The sequence below is a fragment of the Clinocottus analis genome, unplaced genomic scaffold (genome assembly GCF_023055335.1).
Source record: "Clinocottus analis isolate CAN_PGR_092001 unplaced genomic scaffold, fCliAna1.0.p SCAF_17, whole genome shotgun sequence".
Classification (NCBI taxonomy): Eukaryota; Metazoa; Chordata; class Actinopteri; order Perciformes; family Cottidae; genus Clinocottus; species Clinocottus analis.
Window position 1 is genome coordinate 12,986,853 of NW_027175898.1, and position 17,236 is coordinate 13,004,088.

The 17,236-nt window shown below is 40.9% G+C and overlaps 3 protein-coding genes across 3 annotated transcripts in view; 2 read left to right on the forward strand and 1 right to left on the reverse strand.

The window, feature by feature from the left end:
* cdc25b (cell division cycle 25B) overlaps positions 1 to 13,440 on the reverse strand; it is a 37,354-nt gene extending 23,914 nt beyond the window's left edge. Inside the window, exons 1-2 of the mRNA XM_068580485.1 lie at positions 13,369 to 13,440; positions 13,030 to 13,256 (exon numbers count right to left, since the gene is read on the reverse strand). Of these exons, the coding sequence (XP_068436586.1) occupies positions 13,030 to 13,079 (50 nt within the window). The 5' untranslated portion in view covers positions 13,080 to 13,256; positions 13,369 to 13,440. The remainder of the gene's footprint in view (positions 1 to 13,029; positions 13,257 to 13,368) is intronic.
* Positions 481 to 1,479, forward strand: noto (notochord homeobox). The gene is made up of 3 exons (XM_068581024.1): positions 481 to 865; positions 978 to 1,165; positions 1,273 to 1,479. The coding sequence occupies exons 1-3, from the start codon at positions 481 to 483 to the stop codon at positions 1,477 to 1,479; spliced, it is 780 nt and encodes a 259-aa protein (XP_068437125.1).
* On the forward strand, positions 10,968 to 16,144 carry emx1 (empty spiracles homeobox 1). The gene is made up of 3 exons (XM_068580487.1): positions 10,968 to 11,313; positions 13,083 to 13,267; positions 15,656 to 16,144. Exons 1-3 carry the CDS (start codon positions 10,968 to 10,970, stop codon positions 15,821 to 15,823), a joined length of 699 nt encoding a protein of 232 aa, XP_068436588.1. The 3' UTR covers positions 15,824 to 16,144.
* Positions 16,145 to 17,236: the final 1,092 nt, after the last annotated feature.

The following is a 17,236-nucleotide window of genomic DNA, read 5'->3' on the forward strand; positions in this document are numbered from 1 at the left end:
TATTGTACAGCTTGAGCTAAGCGACTTGTTACGCTGCTTAAAGCATCTGTCGGCCAGCCAGAACTTAAAAGGCTCCAAATAGGATGATTTGGTAACATCAAGGCTTTCCCAGCGGTAATGATTACATTTGGACTTAAGATCCATGCAAGAATTTGTTGCCCAGTAAATCTCCCGAGGTCCCAGCCCCCACGACTCTTCAAAAGCCTTGTCATTCAAAGGGTTAGGATGTTTGACAATCCCAGCTTGTACTACTCCACCAATTAATTGGATACGTTGTCGGGATGTTCGTTTCTCTCATCTGCTACTTAGAAAGACAAAGGGCCGATGGGGGGCTGTTGACACCTTAGTGTCCTGCCGGGGTATAAAAGAGGAGGCTCCACAGGAGGAGCAGCATTCACTTTCCTGCTGCACTCGAGCGACAACTTCATTTCCGCAGATTTCTCATTTCGACATCTTATTTTACCACTTGCATCTGTTAGAATGCAGGTGCCGAACAGACCGATGGAAGCTTATGGATACTCTGTGCGTAATTACGCACCGGCATCGCTGTACCCGCAGTACCCGGGGAGCCAGTTGACAACGAAGCCTTCCAGTGGGAAATCTTTCACCATCGACGCTTTGCTCGCCAAGCCGGAGCGCGCAGCCAGCTGCCGGGCGAGTCCGACTCCTTTCGAAGAGAAATACCAACCAGGAGTCCCGGTGCTGCCTCTCCCCGGACACGCGGGCTTACCGATGCCGGCGGCACCTTACGGCTACTCTCAAAACATGTTGCACTCCGCGCTCCACGCGCAACCCGGATACTCCGTCTACTGCTGTCCACCGTTCACCTACCCATCCTCCTGTCGTGGAGCGTTTTACGCACACGGTAAAAAACATTTTCTTTTTACTGGATGTATCGGAGCGAGATCTAAATGTCCAAATGAAACTGTTGCTTTCACGTGACAGTGTGATTAAATGTTGTCATCTCTTCTTTGCAGCATCCATGTCCAAAGTGAGCGCAGGGCTGCATTCGTTCAAAACTAAAGGTGGCAAGTCGAAACGCATGCGCACCAGCTTCACCAGCGAGCAGCTCTCCCGGCTGGAGAAGGAGTTCGCGCGGCAGCAGTACATGGTGGGATCCGAGCGGTTCCTCCTGGCCTCGGCCCTGCAGCTCACAGAAGCTCAGGTAAAAGATTGTGGGGGGGAAAGGAGTGCATGTAGCTTCGGGAACAAATTGTATGAACACTCGTCTCTTACTGCAATTTTTCTAATATGCATGTTGACTCACTCCAGGTCAAAGTCTGGTTCCAGAACCGACGCATCAAGTGGCGCAAACAGAGTCTGGAGCAGCAGCAGGCCAAGCTGGCCAAACTGGGCCTGGCCGCTCCGCTAAAAAGTCCCGGATCTCAAGGCCACGGGGACGAAGGAGATGAGGATGAGGAGTTCTCCGACCTGGACGTGGACATCGACGTGTCCGATGACTCTACTGACCACTGCTGACCGAACACCACGCACTGAACTGTCTGTACATAGTGCTGAGAAAGGAGGCCTGTGTCTCCAACTACGGATATTTAATAGATGTATAGTTATATATTTAAATGTTTTGCTCTTTGATAAGCTCACTTCACCTGTTCAGTTTTTGTACATTTGAATGTAATATTCAGAAATATATTTTATGAAATTAATCAACTGTGTCCTGTTTGTTATGCTTCTTATTGAGCCAGGTGTTGGAGGTCAAAGGTTACATTTTGTGTTGCAAGACATCAGGAATCCTCATTACTTTGCACATGTAACACGGCGGAACTCATAGGACATTTTAAAGGCCCTGATGAGACATTTTAACACACAGTTTCTCACACTTCACATGAGAGGTTTCTGGTCGTCTGGGTGCTCTTGTTATTGGTTTCATGTGGGTGGGGCTCAGTTGATTAAACGTGACATCACGCTCTTATGTCGACTGATGTCGGTTTCCGATTCAGCAACAAAATCTGATCAACCTCAAATATCAAATCACTCAAACACAATTCTGATGAAGTAAAGATGTGCCTATTTTCACATTTTAAATCTGACTGCGACTTCCGCTTCGTTTAGTGCATTTAATGTGTAAGAAAAGTGTTGGAATGTGCCTTTGAGGAAAAACAGGTCAGCCGAAATATCAGAACAATACTCATAGTTTTGTCAATCAACATGAGACTAATTCAACATTTATATTTCAAGAGCCCTTAGTTTAATTATTAAAGTAAACTTAAAGCATAAGATGTAACAAGATGGTGCTCACTAAAGAGTCAGAGGAGACCCTGATTTAAATAATAACTGAGCATTAGCAAGATATTCTGATTCACCCCGAGAGAGTAAACCTGTCTCCTCTCTAATGTATCCCAATCGAACCATCATCGTGCCCTTTGACCTCCCCTTATTGCTCCTCTCATCTGGCTCTGAGCGCCCGGTTGGAAGAGACACGGCGAGGCATTTCCTCCCCCGGTTTGATCTGAGTTGAAGTCTGGGACGGACTCGGGTTCCCCTCTGGTTCGAGCTAAACAAATAAATAACCAGCTCAGGGATTATGTGAGGATATCTGTAACCCGGGGTGGTAGGGGTCAGTCTGTCTCGGGGCTGGAGCGCTGGCTCTCTCTGTTTAATCTGTTTAAACGGTCACTACGCCTATTCTCAATGGACGGGGGGGATCACACATGCCCTCCCACCCCCGGCAGGTGTCCCGTCTTCCGCTCTATTGAGGCTCCTCGCCTTTCCTTCCAGGTGGAAGGGGACTCACGCCGTCTGCTGAAGGCTGGCTGGCAGACATGAGGAATAAACCCACGAGGGAAGACCGCGCGCAGGGAGGATCGGGACGTATGAAGCCAACGAGTCCATCGGAGCAGCTAATTGCGCCGGTCGACCTGAAAGTCCCGTCCTGTGGAGAACTCCGTCACATTAGACAAAGACATCTGAGCGGTGTGTCCATCTCTGTAATCCTCACATTTGTCTCACACTAAGGTAGTGTGTGAATTACTTTGTGGTAATATCACAGACTTTTACCTTCCATTAAACTGACACATGGATGTAGATATCTGTCTCATGTCCACTTCAACGTATTTTTGTAGGCCAACCCGGAAAGTTAGCATCTCCCTGATTCCCACGGCTAAAAAACTATGGGATTTTATTCCTCTAGATTTTGTACCAGTGCAGAAATGTTTATGATACTAAGACGTTTTGTTTTGTCAAGTTCATTTAACAGATGAACACAACTGTTCACCAGTCATAACATCAGGCCAGTAAGCTAAAAGCTAAAAGCATCGCGGTCACAGAGCGGGAATATAAACAATGAAGGCTGTGAAGGCGGACAAGTCAGCTTGTCGATGTTTAGTCATCTCATTTTTTAAGACATGTAACGGGATCAAAATTGACAAGATGGATATTTACTGAAGTAAGGTTAATAACATACCTTATTACCGGCATCTAAAAAAAATAAAACATTGAGTTTGAGACAACTGGAATAATGTCATGGTTTTACTTCAAGACCAATTTAAATGAACTGAGAGAAACTTACAGTTGTTTCGACCTGATGACTAATATTGACATTACAAATAGCCTCAGTGGCAGGTTGAAGATCTACCTATCAAATAAAGTCAGTAAATAGTCAATTCCAAATGTAATGTATTTCAGAATAAAGGTCTCTTTTTCGAGTACAATGCTCTCCTGTGACCAGCTGGGCGAAAATCCACTAACAAGTTAAAACTAAATAAGATACTAAGCAGAAAGATGAAAAAAAAAGAAACAAGCCTGAAGAGATTCCAGATCACATTCACCATCACATTCTTAACTAATAACTGTGTAACGTCGGTGCACATTGGGGACATTTGTCTCTTCTCGAACACATCAAAGACGCAGCTGTAACGCATGCAGCCGAGGTGTAAGAGGCAGAAGACGGCTGGTGACAGTATCAAAGAGAGAAGTTTAATAAAACGCTAACAGAGCTGATCTCTTTCTCTCGCCCGCCACCCCCTGCCTGCTCTCTCTCTCCTGGTGTCTCTGCTCGGCCTGATTAGGGCTGAAGCGCCGCTGAAGGAGCAGAATTTGTGTAAAAACCCCAGAGAGCCGTTTCTGATGTGATCAGCTCCCCCTCCTCTCCACAGCCCAACGTAATCCCATTGAGGGAAAGAAAGAAGCAGTCAGAGGCCTGGGAAAAGCCTGGAGAGTCTTGGGATGGATGGGGGGGGGGGGCGTCCCAATTAGCACAGGGCACCTTAACGGCTGGAAACAAGCCAGCGCTGCCTGGGTTAAGACTCTCTCTGGTGAAGCTGCTTATGAAAGGCAACTGTTACATCTTTAGTTGCCTCTTGACTTGTAGCTTTTATTCCTGTGGCAACAATTTGTCTTGGTGGCCGAGACAATCTGTAGTGTAGCTTCATCCACACTATAAAGTGTGTCTTTGCTGGCTGACGCTGTGTTTTCCAGAGCTGAAGCTGAGGGGTGAAACCATTTTGATGACTTGATGTATTGTTTCTTTGAGGGAAAGGACAACACAAATTCCCGTCTCAGCCTCTCAAATGTGAGGATTTCCAGCTTTTCTTTGTACGACACAAAAGTAATTTGAATACAACTCGGATTAGAACAGTTGGCCCGGACCAAACAATCCCTTTGCTGACGTCACATTTTACAAATCATAGAATTTTTGCAGATTAACGGATACTGAAAATGATTCAGTTGCTGCCAAAGTATATTCAATGACGTTGTTTCTTCTAGTCGGAATTGTGCAGCGATGCTTTAAAAATATATTCCCAGATCTCAAGAGAGTATTCTGTTAAAAAAAAAGAAGAAGAAGGTCAAATACACAAAAGAAGTCATGTTCAAGCAAAATAAGCAAACGTCAAGCTTTGGTCATCCAGCAGAAACAAAGTGAATTCAGACTTTACTGCTAAACCAGCTGTCGTTTTAATTCAGTTTCTCAGAGAAAGTGACACGTGTTGCCTGTTTGCATATATGAATTATTGTATGACGATACAGGTAGTACACTAAAACCATCCAGATACTGCAGACAAGAGAGATCCAGTGCAAGCTGAACCGCCTTAATGAAGACATTTAGAATTACGTTGGTCAGAATCATACAAACATTTGATAATAATGAGATTAAAAAGGCAAACACATGAGTTATGAAATATGAATTATATTCATAATAATAATAACAGGTATTTTCACGATTGAATTGCCGAATAGTTGTGAAACTTGCTCCAATTTCATTTCTCAAAATCTAAAGTGACACATTGAAACTGCTTGTTTTGTCCAAACTAACAGTGTAAAACACAAATATGTTCAATTTACTATCATGTGACAAGGAAAAGCAACAAATCCTCATATCTGAGAGGCTGCAACCGGACTGAATGAAGATTAATGTTTAGCTCAATATAAACGTGTTTTCTACATGAAATACATGTTTCTAGTTAAATGATACTGCTTTTCTCTTTGTCATCACTCTTTTTATTATGATTATTGTCTGTCTTTATGTGAATACCTTTAAAAACATTTCTCCTCCCTACATGTAAATGACCTTCATGACTCAGCTCAGATGCAATGCAGCTCCTGTGAGAAGGTGTGAAAGTTCTCATGGAGAGCAATAACCTCCAGCTCCAATAGAGTGCACTTCATTTGAATAACGCGCTTTTTAGGGTAGGAGATAGTAAAAAAAAAATCCTTCTTTGCATTTTATTTGCAAAGCCGATGGCCCCTCTACTCTATCTAATAGTCATTAGCTTTCATTACAAGCGTTTGAAGTAGAAGCCTCCCTTTGTCTCGCCGTGAAAGGGACGCACAATGGCTTCTGACACGGAACTCACCAGAGCGGCTCTCCTCGGCATGTGCGGAGAAGAGGACTTGTTTTCTACCCGGAAACAGAAGCTCCTGTTCCCATCGTGTTCAGCGACGGAGAACACTATGAAGAAAAGTAAAAAAATTCAATTAAAAAATTAAATAGAGCGAAGGAACAAGGGATTTTTTTTTTACAAGGGTTTTTCAACAGCGCGTAAGTGATCCAACGTGCGTGTTTACGCACACCAACATAAAGGAGAAAACAAAAATCGACATTATTTGATAGCATCGCCATAATCTTTCAGCACTAGTTTACACGTTTATTAATGATTTCGTCTCTTAGTAATCCCAATAAATCGCTTCAATATTCATTTCAGCTACTGTGAATGTCCTCAAGCACATGTGTGCTATATTTATAATATCAAATGTTATATAGCAATGCCAGAATGTTCCTACAACTCTTATGGATGACGTGTGTTATTTTGGTGCAGTAGTTCTAAAATGTGCACTATTATCTTTATTACAAGGGCTCAGGTTTACACCTTTGTCACTAAATAGTTTAAGTAGATATGAAACACAGAAAAAGAAGCTAAACACACACAGAGATGAATGCCCTTCCTCGACATGAACACGTATTTTGTCTCCGGGCAGTGTTAACAGGGGGGGTGTTTGTTTATGCTGAGGGGGGGTGCCGGTGTGGAGGAGCGGGGCCAGTACAGGTGGCTAAGCGACTGCACTTCTCGTGCAGGTGGCACAAACGCAGCGACGTGCTACTTTCCCCGTCTCGTTATAATGGGGTGAAATTTTCCAAGTATTTAAGTGGGACAGATTAGCTGAACACACAACGCTAATGCGAAACAAAATGGCCAATTAGTTTATTAATGAACGCGGGAGGTGAGAGGTGACCCCCCCCCCCCCCTCGAGCCTCAGCTGGTTCCGTCTGCTTCGAGGAGGAAGAGGCCGGAAGTTTGAATACAACAGAATAATACCAGACTTTAAGATTAATGTCGAGCTGATGCACCGTCGAATAGTTTTTAAAGGAATGTGTAGAATACCATAATCTGATATGAGCTACGTGTCAAAATCAGATGAGATGTGTTAGGTGCATCAATTTAAATGAATTTGCATGATTCGGTGCTATTTCGGTTCTTTATATCTTAATTTGGTTCTGTTGCACTATTTTCTTATTTTCTTCTGATCCTCCGCTGACTGAGAAAACACAGGCAATTCTGTTTTTGACATTATTGATCACTGAAACTCATATCTATCTGCAACATACCATATAGCTGTCAGCCTATTGTGAGGTCCAATAACCCCAGATTATGCACACAATTTTTGCTTTGACCATTTTTTAAGATTTTTCTGAGTTGGGGTTTAAACTTTAATTCACACGGGTCCTATTACATTATGTTCTTTAATAATAATTATTGTATTAACCTGCTAGTTTTGGAACTGAAGTGCAATCAGGGAAACATTCCTCATGTTCCTCTGACACAGCTGAGTGGAACCTCTGGGAACTGGAAAGAGGTCAAAGGTGACCTCTGCAGGAAACCTTTAATCCGATTAACATGCTGTGACTTCCTTCAACCACCGGATGGCAGCATCGGTTTAAGAACAACAACAACAACAACATCACCACTGAACAGCTGGTTCGTCGACTGGGAAGTGATCTCCCACCTCTGTGCAGGTAAAGTGACGGACAGCTGAAGGAGCAGAGGATGTCACTTTGCCACAAAATGTTTCTCTGGTTAAAAGGTTTTGTTTAGCCACAAACCTCAAACATTGGAAACAAAGTTATAGTTTTAAGGTCACGGGGTCAACTTAAGTGGTATATTTAAATGTTGTTTTTACTGCTAATTTTTAATTTTGTTTTATTACCGTTCTACTGTTTATTTACATTACTTGATTTTTGAATTGTACTTACTTGTGAGCAGTGCTGCTGTAATTCCCCACAGAGGGACTAATAAAGGATTATCTTATTTTATCTAATGCACTGAGGGTTGATCACATGTTTTCTAGATGAGACACATTTCTAAACATTATTATGAATATAACTTTGGTAACACAGATTTAACACTTTCAGAAAGAACAGAATGGTTCAAACTTAATTAAATAATGATTATATTACTGCAGTTTTCTTCATTAAGGCACGCATTGACAAATACAAATAATTACATTTTTCATTATGAATCAGACAAGACACTACAGTAGCATCTTCTTTTGGCCACTAGAGGGCAGCACTTGTATTAAGGTAAACCATCCTTATTCAATAGCATCTTTTCCTCTTTGTCCCTAGTCCCATAAAAAAACTATTTGTGGATATTTGAAACAGACGGTTAACCTGTCGAATGTATATCAAATGATATAATTTATATATTTTGTATATGCTATTTTTTAGACTGATGTGATTGAAGAGTTATTTTGATTCGAGGCCACAACGTTTGAAGAACATTTTATATTAGATGTTGCTTTGTTGAACTCAAGTTAACTTTTTTTAAATATATTTTCCCAAATTAAACAAAAATACATCTATTTAATCTCTGGAAGGCAGTTTTGACTGAGTGTGTGATCTTGGTGGAATAAAGTGAATTTAAATTACAGTGTTTGCAGATAAGTTTGTGTGTTTTTGTCAAATGCAATTATAGCAACAAAGTATTTTTTACATTCAGTGTTTTACATTATACTTGTTGGGTAAAAACTATGTTTACTTTAAAGTTTAAACAAGGGTGGTTAAGTGTCTCTGTGGCTAGACCTCCCTTAATCATAAGAAACATGTTGGGTGAATGCAGTTTTAAACATATAAATAGTGGCACTCTGTGTTGCAGAGAAACAAAAAGGAATGTGTCCTCAAACTCAGACTCAGACCTGCTCTTGTTGTCTTTGATGTTAACTATTTCCTCTTTTAGTTCACTTAATTGGCCAATGTGTAACGTGCTCCAACTACTGTAGTCCCATCATTAATATATAATCTGAACACATTATGACATCCAGTGTGGTGCGAAGGATATTAAACGAGGATTAAGCTCTCGACACGCCACTAATAGTTACACGTGCACTAAAATATTAAACTATAAAAGGAATTTCTCCATTAAAAAAAGAAGGAACGCGCTGCTTTCCCATCTGAAGAGCACCTTCGCTCGGACTCTCAGTAACTCTCCTCCGGAGCCTCGGGGGGAAAACCCAACAGTAGCCTTCGGAACAAAGGTGGACTGCTCTGCTTTGTTTCTGTTAATGCAGAGCGATCTGAACATCTATTAACCAGCAGCGATCAGGGTCAGCGCGTAAAGGCCCGCAGGGTTTCACCATTAAACTCAACAAGCTCCTGCTGTTGCACTCTGGGTAAAAAAATACGGGTTCAATATATAAATTCTGCAAAGAAGAGTTTGTGTGACCGGAAACAGGTCGCTCTTCACTTTCCATCCCTTACATCTTCATAACAGTGTTTATATTCTTAATCATTATGGCCACAAAGGGATGTATAACGTGACCTTATAACCAAACAGCATTATTTTAAACATATGGAAATTAAGTTAAAACATTTTTTATCTTGAAGTTAAAAAATAAAAGGTTTTCTAACATATCAAATATAAACAATGAGCTTGGATGATTAATGTGTAGCTTTGGTATTTTTTTTAACAGTGTGAGTCATTAGGACAAATATTTCCAGTGAAACTATCGAGGAGTTCCTGGCTCACTCACTAAATAAATACAGATGAATATCTGTCATACAAATTAAACAACGATGGAGCTTTATTTTTCTGACACCGAGCGCTTCCCAGAGCACACGTTGCCGTCTTTAGGAGCCTTTAGCTCTAAACGCCTAATCAACAACTTGTTTTACCTCATCATTTCCATCGGTAATGATTTTCTAATGCAACCTCGAAACAAACGAGCGTATTAAGCGGATAATTATTAACTTGGTTAGTGCACCGTGCACGCTGAGGGGTAAGGAAGCCGGCGAGCTCCAAACACGAGCACAGGCCGCTGCTCAACGTCCTCGTGAAGCTGGAGCCCCGTCAGGTCTGTTTTATACATGATGTCCATGTTTAAAGCCTAAAACAACATGGAACTCATCTCACAACAAGACTAGTATCACCAACCAGTGTCATCTATTATGTATGTATTAATGCTTTAGGGAAGCCCAAAGGAACGTTTTCACCTTCAAAAGTATAATCTGAATATCATAATAATTAAAATCATAGAGGCATGTTCAATATAAACTATATTATCATTAATTATCCTAGCAAACACTGATTTTTAAACTTTAAAATATTATTCCGTTTTTTTTTCCGTTGTGTTATTTTTGAAACATAAAACATGTTGCATAATCCACTGCAAGAAATACAATTAAAAAAAAAAAATAAGCGGGCAAAATATTTAAGGTTGAACAAATGTGCTCTTTGGAAAGAAATATATAGTTGGTGCGCAAGGAATAAAATGATAGTATAGTGTGCAAATTTACCTGCAAATCTGGTGTTTTACATCGTCAATCACACGTGAAATATGATTGAAATAAGAGCTGTGATATAGTGCAGAACAACGTCATGTAACTGACCTTTGCAGCCTCATCATTTCACACATAAAGCTGCACGTTCGGCTCAGACTGAATACGTAAATCACGAGTTAAAACACGTCTTAACGTTATTATGACAACTAAAGCAGGGATGTGAAAAGAGTGGACGTCAAACTCGTCTGCATGCATGAGACGTTTATCCAAGTTTTCATTTTCTTCCTTGTGTTATTGTCACATATTTTCTGGATGCTTGAACAGCCTGAAAAAAAGGAGATATTACGGCTGAATAGGACCCACAATGAGCCATTAATTGGAGGCACACATGTTTTCTCAGCGTGTCTCTGTAACTAAGCTGCCCGGGCTTGTGTGATCTTTGAAGCAGGCACTTGAAGAGACCTATTGGCAGGCGCTCTGGACCAATCAGCGGCCTCCCTGCGCACACTGGAGGTTGGGGGCGCTTTACTTAGTGCGTACTTGTGCACAGAAACCCTCCGAGTGCGCGCAGACTTCATGGATCAGGGGCAATTTGCAGCACTGCTGAGTTTTGTAGCAGCATCTCTGCTTTGGTCATGATGCATCTCTGAGAGGGAGATTGTTTTTTTTTTTTTGCTAGTGGGGGGGTGGAAACACATCCCTTTCTTTTTTTGGTTTAGGTTTCCATTTCTGTCCAGAGATGATGTTTTCTTCTGCGGGCAAGCGCTGCTTCACGATCGAGTCTCTGGTCGCCAAGGAGAACCCTCTAATCTCGGAGGATCCCATACGCCCGACGGCTTTAAGTTACTCCAACCCGACGACTGATGCCTTAATGAACAGTTACCAGGCTCCGGGGGCCAGGAGCCTCTACCAGAGCCCGGACCTGATGTTCCCGGAGAACCACCCGTCCCTCACCGTGGCCCCCCACCAGCTTGGAGGCTCCCACCACCTCCAGCATCCGCACTTCTTCGGGACGCAGCACCGAGACCCGCTCAACTTCTACCCCTGGGTCCTACGGAACCGCTTTTTCGGGCACAGATTTCAAGGTATATTATAAATAACACTCGACAACGAACTATTTGTGATGTTTGCAATTATTTATGCCCGAATAATCAGAGTATTCTGCACAGAAAATGTTAAAATGAATCATCATCCTATCACGTCATTTGGGTTGACTTCCTGCAAAAAGAGGTTTGATTCAAATAAACTAACACAGTTTCATGAAATGTAAAGTGTGCTTTCATATCCGGATGAGAGGACAGATGCCTGTACATGGCTGTTAACATGAAACTATTCCAGTTGAACAATAACTTGGAGCAGGATGTCGGCTGCTCTCATATTCTCTCCTTCGCCCTGCAGCTCTACTCTCACGAAGCTGCAGCCGCGAGAAGATAAGCGCTCATGTAGATTTATTTTGTTTTTCAATACAAGAGAACTCGCCCGAGGTGATGCTCATTTCATTTAAATACATAAAAAAAGAAGAACTCGAGCACGACAGCCAGGCTGTAGAGACACAAATGATCAAATCCAAGATAATAATTTGAATATAATGGGAATAGAAAGATCCTGTTAGCAGCAAAGGATTTGAACACGGCCTGCAGTGATTTATTGAACAGACAAACATCAGCGCAATTGCGCACGAATTATTACACCATAAATGCTTATCTTTCCGAAAAGTCTTCTGAGACGTTGAGATGTTTATTTTAAGGTAAAACATTCTGATTTATAAATATCACAAACGCGTTTTCGTTCTCTGTTGATCGTCGACTTTTATTTTAATGTTTTCATTAAAGGCTCATTATTATTATTATTATTATTATTATTATTATTATTATTATTATTTTGCTTTCGTATCCCAAATACGTCCAACCAGAAGTCATTAAATTTACATGAAATTGCTTAAAATTGACTTAAAAGACTAAGGCTTAATTTAATTAATTATGGAGAATGTATGGATTTGAAAACAATATTTCTTCATTTTACAATACATGTTTATGTCCAGAACTGTATGGCATAAAAAACAATATAAAAGTTGCCTCACTTAATATAAACATGCCATGGGTAGGTTTTATATTTTCGGTTTAATTTGCATTCAGAGTGAAATCTATACATAAGTGGTCAATTGTGTCAATATCAAATTTGAGTAAATCCTATTTACAAATTAAAATTAAAATTAGTAGATTATAATTGTTTATCTGAGGTATATTTTCTCCAAAACTAGAACCGACCTGTGAGTCATTTATGAACGTATAATCCTTTAAAAATAAATAAAACACTATATAGTTAGCTCGACTGAATGATTTCTTTACGAGGCTTGTATAACATTTGTATTACAAACTATTTTCAAAAGTTTTCTGTTTCCATAAAATGCTCATTATCGTTAATATGCAATAAATGTAATGCAAAAAAATGGAAACCGTAAAAAGGGAACTTCTGACGGAATCAAAATAGTCTTACAGTAAATATTGAATTTCTGGTCAGTGTATTATTATGGCATTATTATTATTATTATTATTAATTTATCATTTGGCGAGTAAGTAGTGGATCTAATAATAATAATAATAATAATAATAATAGTACAATATTTATTTATAGATTTGAAGTTTTTCACCGTGATAATGACCCACAGCATCACTGGTCACTCTGCAGCAGTCCACACGGGGCTCGTGAGCTCGCCTGCATTACAGGTGTCAACACACCTGTTTGACAGACAGCCGGTTGCTGCAGTCCAGATAAAACCATGACGATAGCGTGTGAGTTACCTCTGCCAGCCCCGCCCGACGGCCATGTTGTTTCCCTCCAACTCCGGCATCAGGTAACGACGTGTCCCAGGACAGCCTGCTCCTCCACGGCCCCTTCGCCAGGAAACCCAAACGCATCCGGACGGCCTTCTCTCCGTCCCAGCTGCTCCGCCTGGAGAGAGCCTTCGAGAAGAACCACTACGTCGTCGGAGCCGAGAGGAAGCAGCTGGCGAACAGCTTGAGTTTATCTGAAACACAGGTGAGCGGATGTTGCTATATGGACGTCTATGGCTAGTTTGTTGTAACGCGGCTATTTTTTTTTTTTTTACCGAACACATGTTTAAAAGGAAGTCACTTCACCCTGAAAGCACTACACTTGTAGCCCAATTGTTGACTGTTTGTGGGTTTAACTTTAACTAGCCGTTATTTCCATGGCAACATTCTCTTCCGCTACATCCCCAGAATCGCGTTGGCGCTGCTGCTGTCAAATATCGCGATATTATATTACTTTAATGACGCCAACACAGCAGGAGTACGCCGAATTTATTCCAATTTATTTGGTTTCAGCAAAAGAAAAGACATTAATGTCAGTAAATGTGTTAAATAATTAGAGGATGATTTTTAATGTAATTTGTGTTGTATACATTTTAGATTAGAATAAATATGTAAAAAATGAAGCAGACCTATACCCAAACAGTTACATTATTCCCATTGGAACAGTGGAAAATTAACCTTTTAAAATAACTTAAAAAATAACTTGCATTTTAAGTAGCAAATATTTATTTTTACTGACTGTTTAGAACTTTAAATATCAGAAGGGCAAGTTTTAAATTGTTCAGTGGTTTGAAATATAGATTAGTTGTCATTTACAAATATGGAATCATCTAAATGTATTAAGTTGCAAAACGTGAGAGTCGACTATGAATGAAATTATAAATCGACAGTGTGAAATCATCTTTCATTGGCTATGTATTATACCTTTTTTTCCAATTTAAAAAAATCCAGCCAAGAGGCATGGCTGCAGCTTAATCAGTTAAAGTGTCTCTTAAAAGCTGTTTAATTCAGGCATGTTATGGGATAAAGGAGTGTAAATGTTATTGATGGTTATGTTTAATGAGTCCACATTATCTGGGTGTCAATTAGGCTTAATATGCAGTATAAAGAGAGGTTTCCTGAGTCGGCATTATAGATAAATGCTGCTTGCAAGTTTTGTGTCAGTCAATAAGAGGCCTTCAATTAAGCACCAATGGCATTATGCTAATTATGATGACAGTACACTGAATGTTAAGTATCTCACTCATTTGTAATTTGGTCTTGCATTTTTTAGAGTGAGCTTGTATGGAGAAACTCGCTGACTGATCAAGTGACTGATGTCATATGAAATGTGCATTATTGTTCAATATCACCCTCAGCAGGGGAAGGTGGTGACAAACTGTGAGGGGAAAAAATAAGTAATGAAAAGCTGCTGCACATGTTCTATGGCTGATTCCATCATTTTATGTCTGTTCTTAAAGTCTCATGCGCTGCCTCCACGGTGAACAAATGAACTAAAACACTCCCACCCAACTCTGCAGGAACTAATACAGCTAACTGTAGCTCTTTCAGAGTTTTAGTCAGCACAATGTCCATTATGTAGAAATTGCCTAAAGCCGAGTAAGAGTGAAGAAGTAATTGAGGAAGCCATGTATGAGTGCCTGTGTTGCTATTTAAAAAATTCATACATAACATTTACTAAGCTGATATTCCAAGGTCATACGAGCAACGATAGTCGGTCAGGAAGCTGTCAACCTTTCACATGCATTGATGCCATGAATGCAAAGATCAGCTGTTTTTGTTTTTACAACAGAATCCTATTGAAAGAGCATTCTGAGAGCATGTGGCATGCTGGGGTGACATGATGCAGGCAGGACAATTCATAAGCATGGCAGATCAGTTAGGTTGGGGAAAAAAACTTTTTTGTGTGAAATGCGTATTGAGACTTTAGTGGTTTTAATGTAATGGTAGAAAGGGAAGATAACTACTAAAGCATTGTTTGCAGAGGGGACTTTAATTAAAACTATTTGAGAAGAAAAAAGAAGTGTGCGTGTGTATAATATTTACATTGTTTTGACAGACTAAAATAAATGTAGCTCTGATTGTGAAAGTAATTTTTAAATGACTATTGATATGACACCAAATTTTTTTGGTGAGTACCTCACCAGACATTGTAAAGAAAGAAAATCCCAGGTAGAACTGAAACAATTAGACAAACAATTGATGAGTTGAATTACAGACAACTGACACAGTCATGCTTCTAAAGGCTAAAATGCCAACCATTGTCTTGTTTCTCAAATTTGCTACTTTGTAAACTGCATGAACATGTTTGGGGTTTTAAAATTGTGCATGTTTGTTAGACCAAGCAATTGAGAAAATACTCAAATAATCATTATTTGCTCCCTAAATCTCCTTTTATTATTAAAAACATGAATGATGGCTCTGTTACATTTGGATAAAACCAACCATCTCGCTCTAAAGTCACACCAGTGTGACACGTAAAGACGTCCACCTTGAGAAAGGCCAAGTGCCTCTCTGAAATGACACTATTGTCTTCTGAACAAAGAGCATCATCATCATCCCCATCATTAACCCTGTTTATTTGCCTGTCCAGGTGAAGGTGTGGTTCCAGAACAGACGGACCAAGTACAAGCGTCAGAAGCTGGAGGAGGAAGGACCAGACAGCCAGCAGAAGAAGAAGGGGAACCACCACATCAACAGATGGCGCATGGCCACCAAGCAGCCCAGCTCCGAGGACATAGACGTCACCTCTGAGGACTGAAGACCTCCGACAACGCCGCCACCAATATGACGCATCAGAGGACCAACATTATTTATTATGTAATATTATTAATTATAACTAGACACATTAGAAAAAGGACTAAATATGTGATCGCCACACTTCTCCTCATCGAGGTGCTACACTGGAAAGAAAAAAAAACATCTTATTTAATGACATGTGGATGAAGAGATCCGACCAAAACGTGAAGGGAAACAACGTCAACCTCCATCATAGTCTGTTTTTTTAAGTATTGTACAGAGGCCGTGTATAAAGGTTGTTTTCGAAAGAGGCTATTTGTTTCATTAAATCTGTTTTTACCACCTGCTTAGGTCATCAACACCTCATTTGCTCACCCCATCCACTGCGCCACCTGTGTACCATGTTAATCTACATTTCTCCTCGATGTCGTTCGCACACTTTTAAAAGCAGCCCAGTGAGTCGGTTGAACAGGCTGCTGGCCAGAGGGACAAAACAGATCCAGAATTTGGAGATCCAAAATTTGCAGCATGATTTTATCTTTTTTTTCTCTCTCCACTGGTGACTTGACACCCTCTCCGGCGCTCTGCTGCGCTTCCTAACGAAGACCCGGCAAAGAGAGGTGGATTCACGGCCAGCTGTGCGTGACTGTGGGGCCGACGAGCGGCTGCAGGGACCTCTGGTGTTGCTTTGTGCTTCTCCTGTAATGCCACATTTGTCAGTGCGGGGTGACGGGTGACCTCTCCCATTTGCTGAATGTCTGCAGATTTCATTAAGAGCCGTGTGTAGTACAAAAACCATATATGAGAACAAAAACTTCAAGCCGAATGTGTAATTACAAAAAGATGTTTTAGAAATAAAAAAAAAAATATTTCTCTGATGAGAAATGTCAGACTTTTGTGTAATTGAGGTCTCACTTTATACCCCGTGTCAAGCAGGCTGCAGGTTGTTCATTACAAGCAGCCATTACAGCTGCAGGTTTCACTCATTAGTTCCTCCCCCGCAGCTGGAGGTGCATGTGTAAATCAGTGTGAAACATGCTGCTGTGTTGGATTGGGACGCCACCACGACTTATGGAAGAGCTCAACCAAAGCATGAACATCATGTTCAGGTTTAGCCAGAGCTAAACAATATCCTTATACCCCAAAAATGTCTGTCTTAGGTGGGGAACCACTGAGGTGTCAGGAATGTTGCAGGACAGTTGCACAGGTGTCAGGTGTGTTACCTTTCGGCCGGTATCTCCTCTGAATTCCAGCAAAAAGGGGACACAGAAATGACTCCCATCCAGAGAGGGTGAAACCTCTGGAGGGTGGGGGAGAAAAGAAAGTAAAATAGTTACTATTGTTCAGCGTCTCTTTCAGCAAACTGCCTCAGTAATCACCTGTCAGAAGAAACGGAAGGAATCTCCTCGTAATGACCCCGAGGCTTTAGAGATGG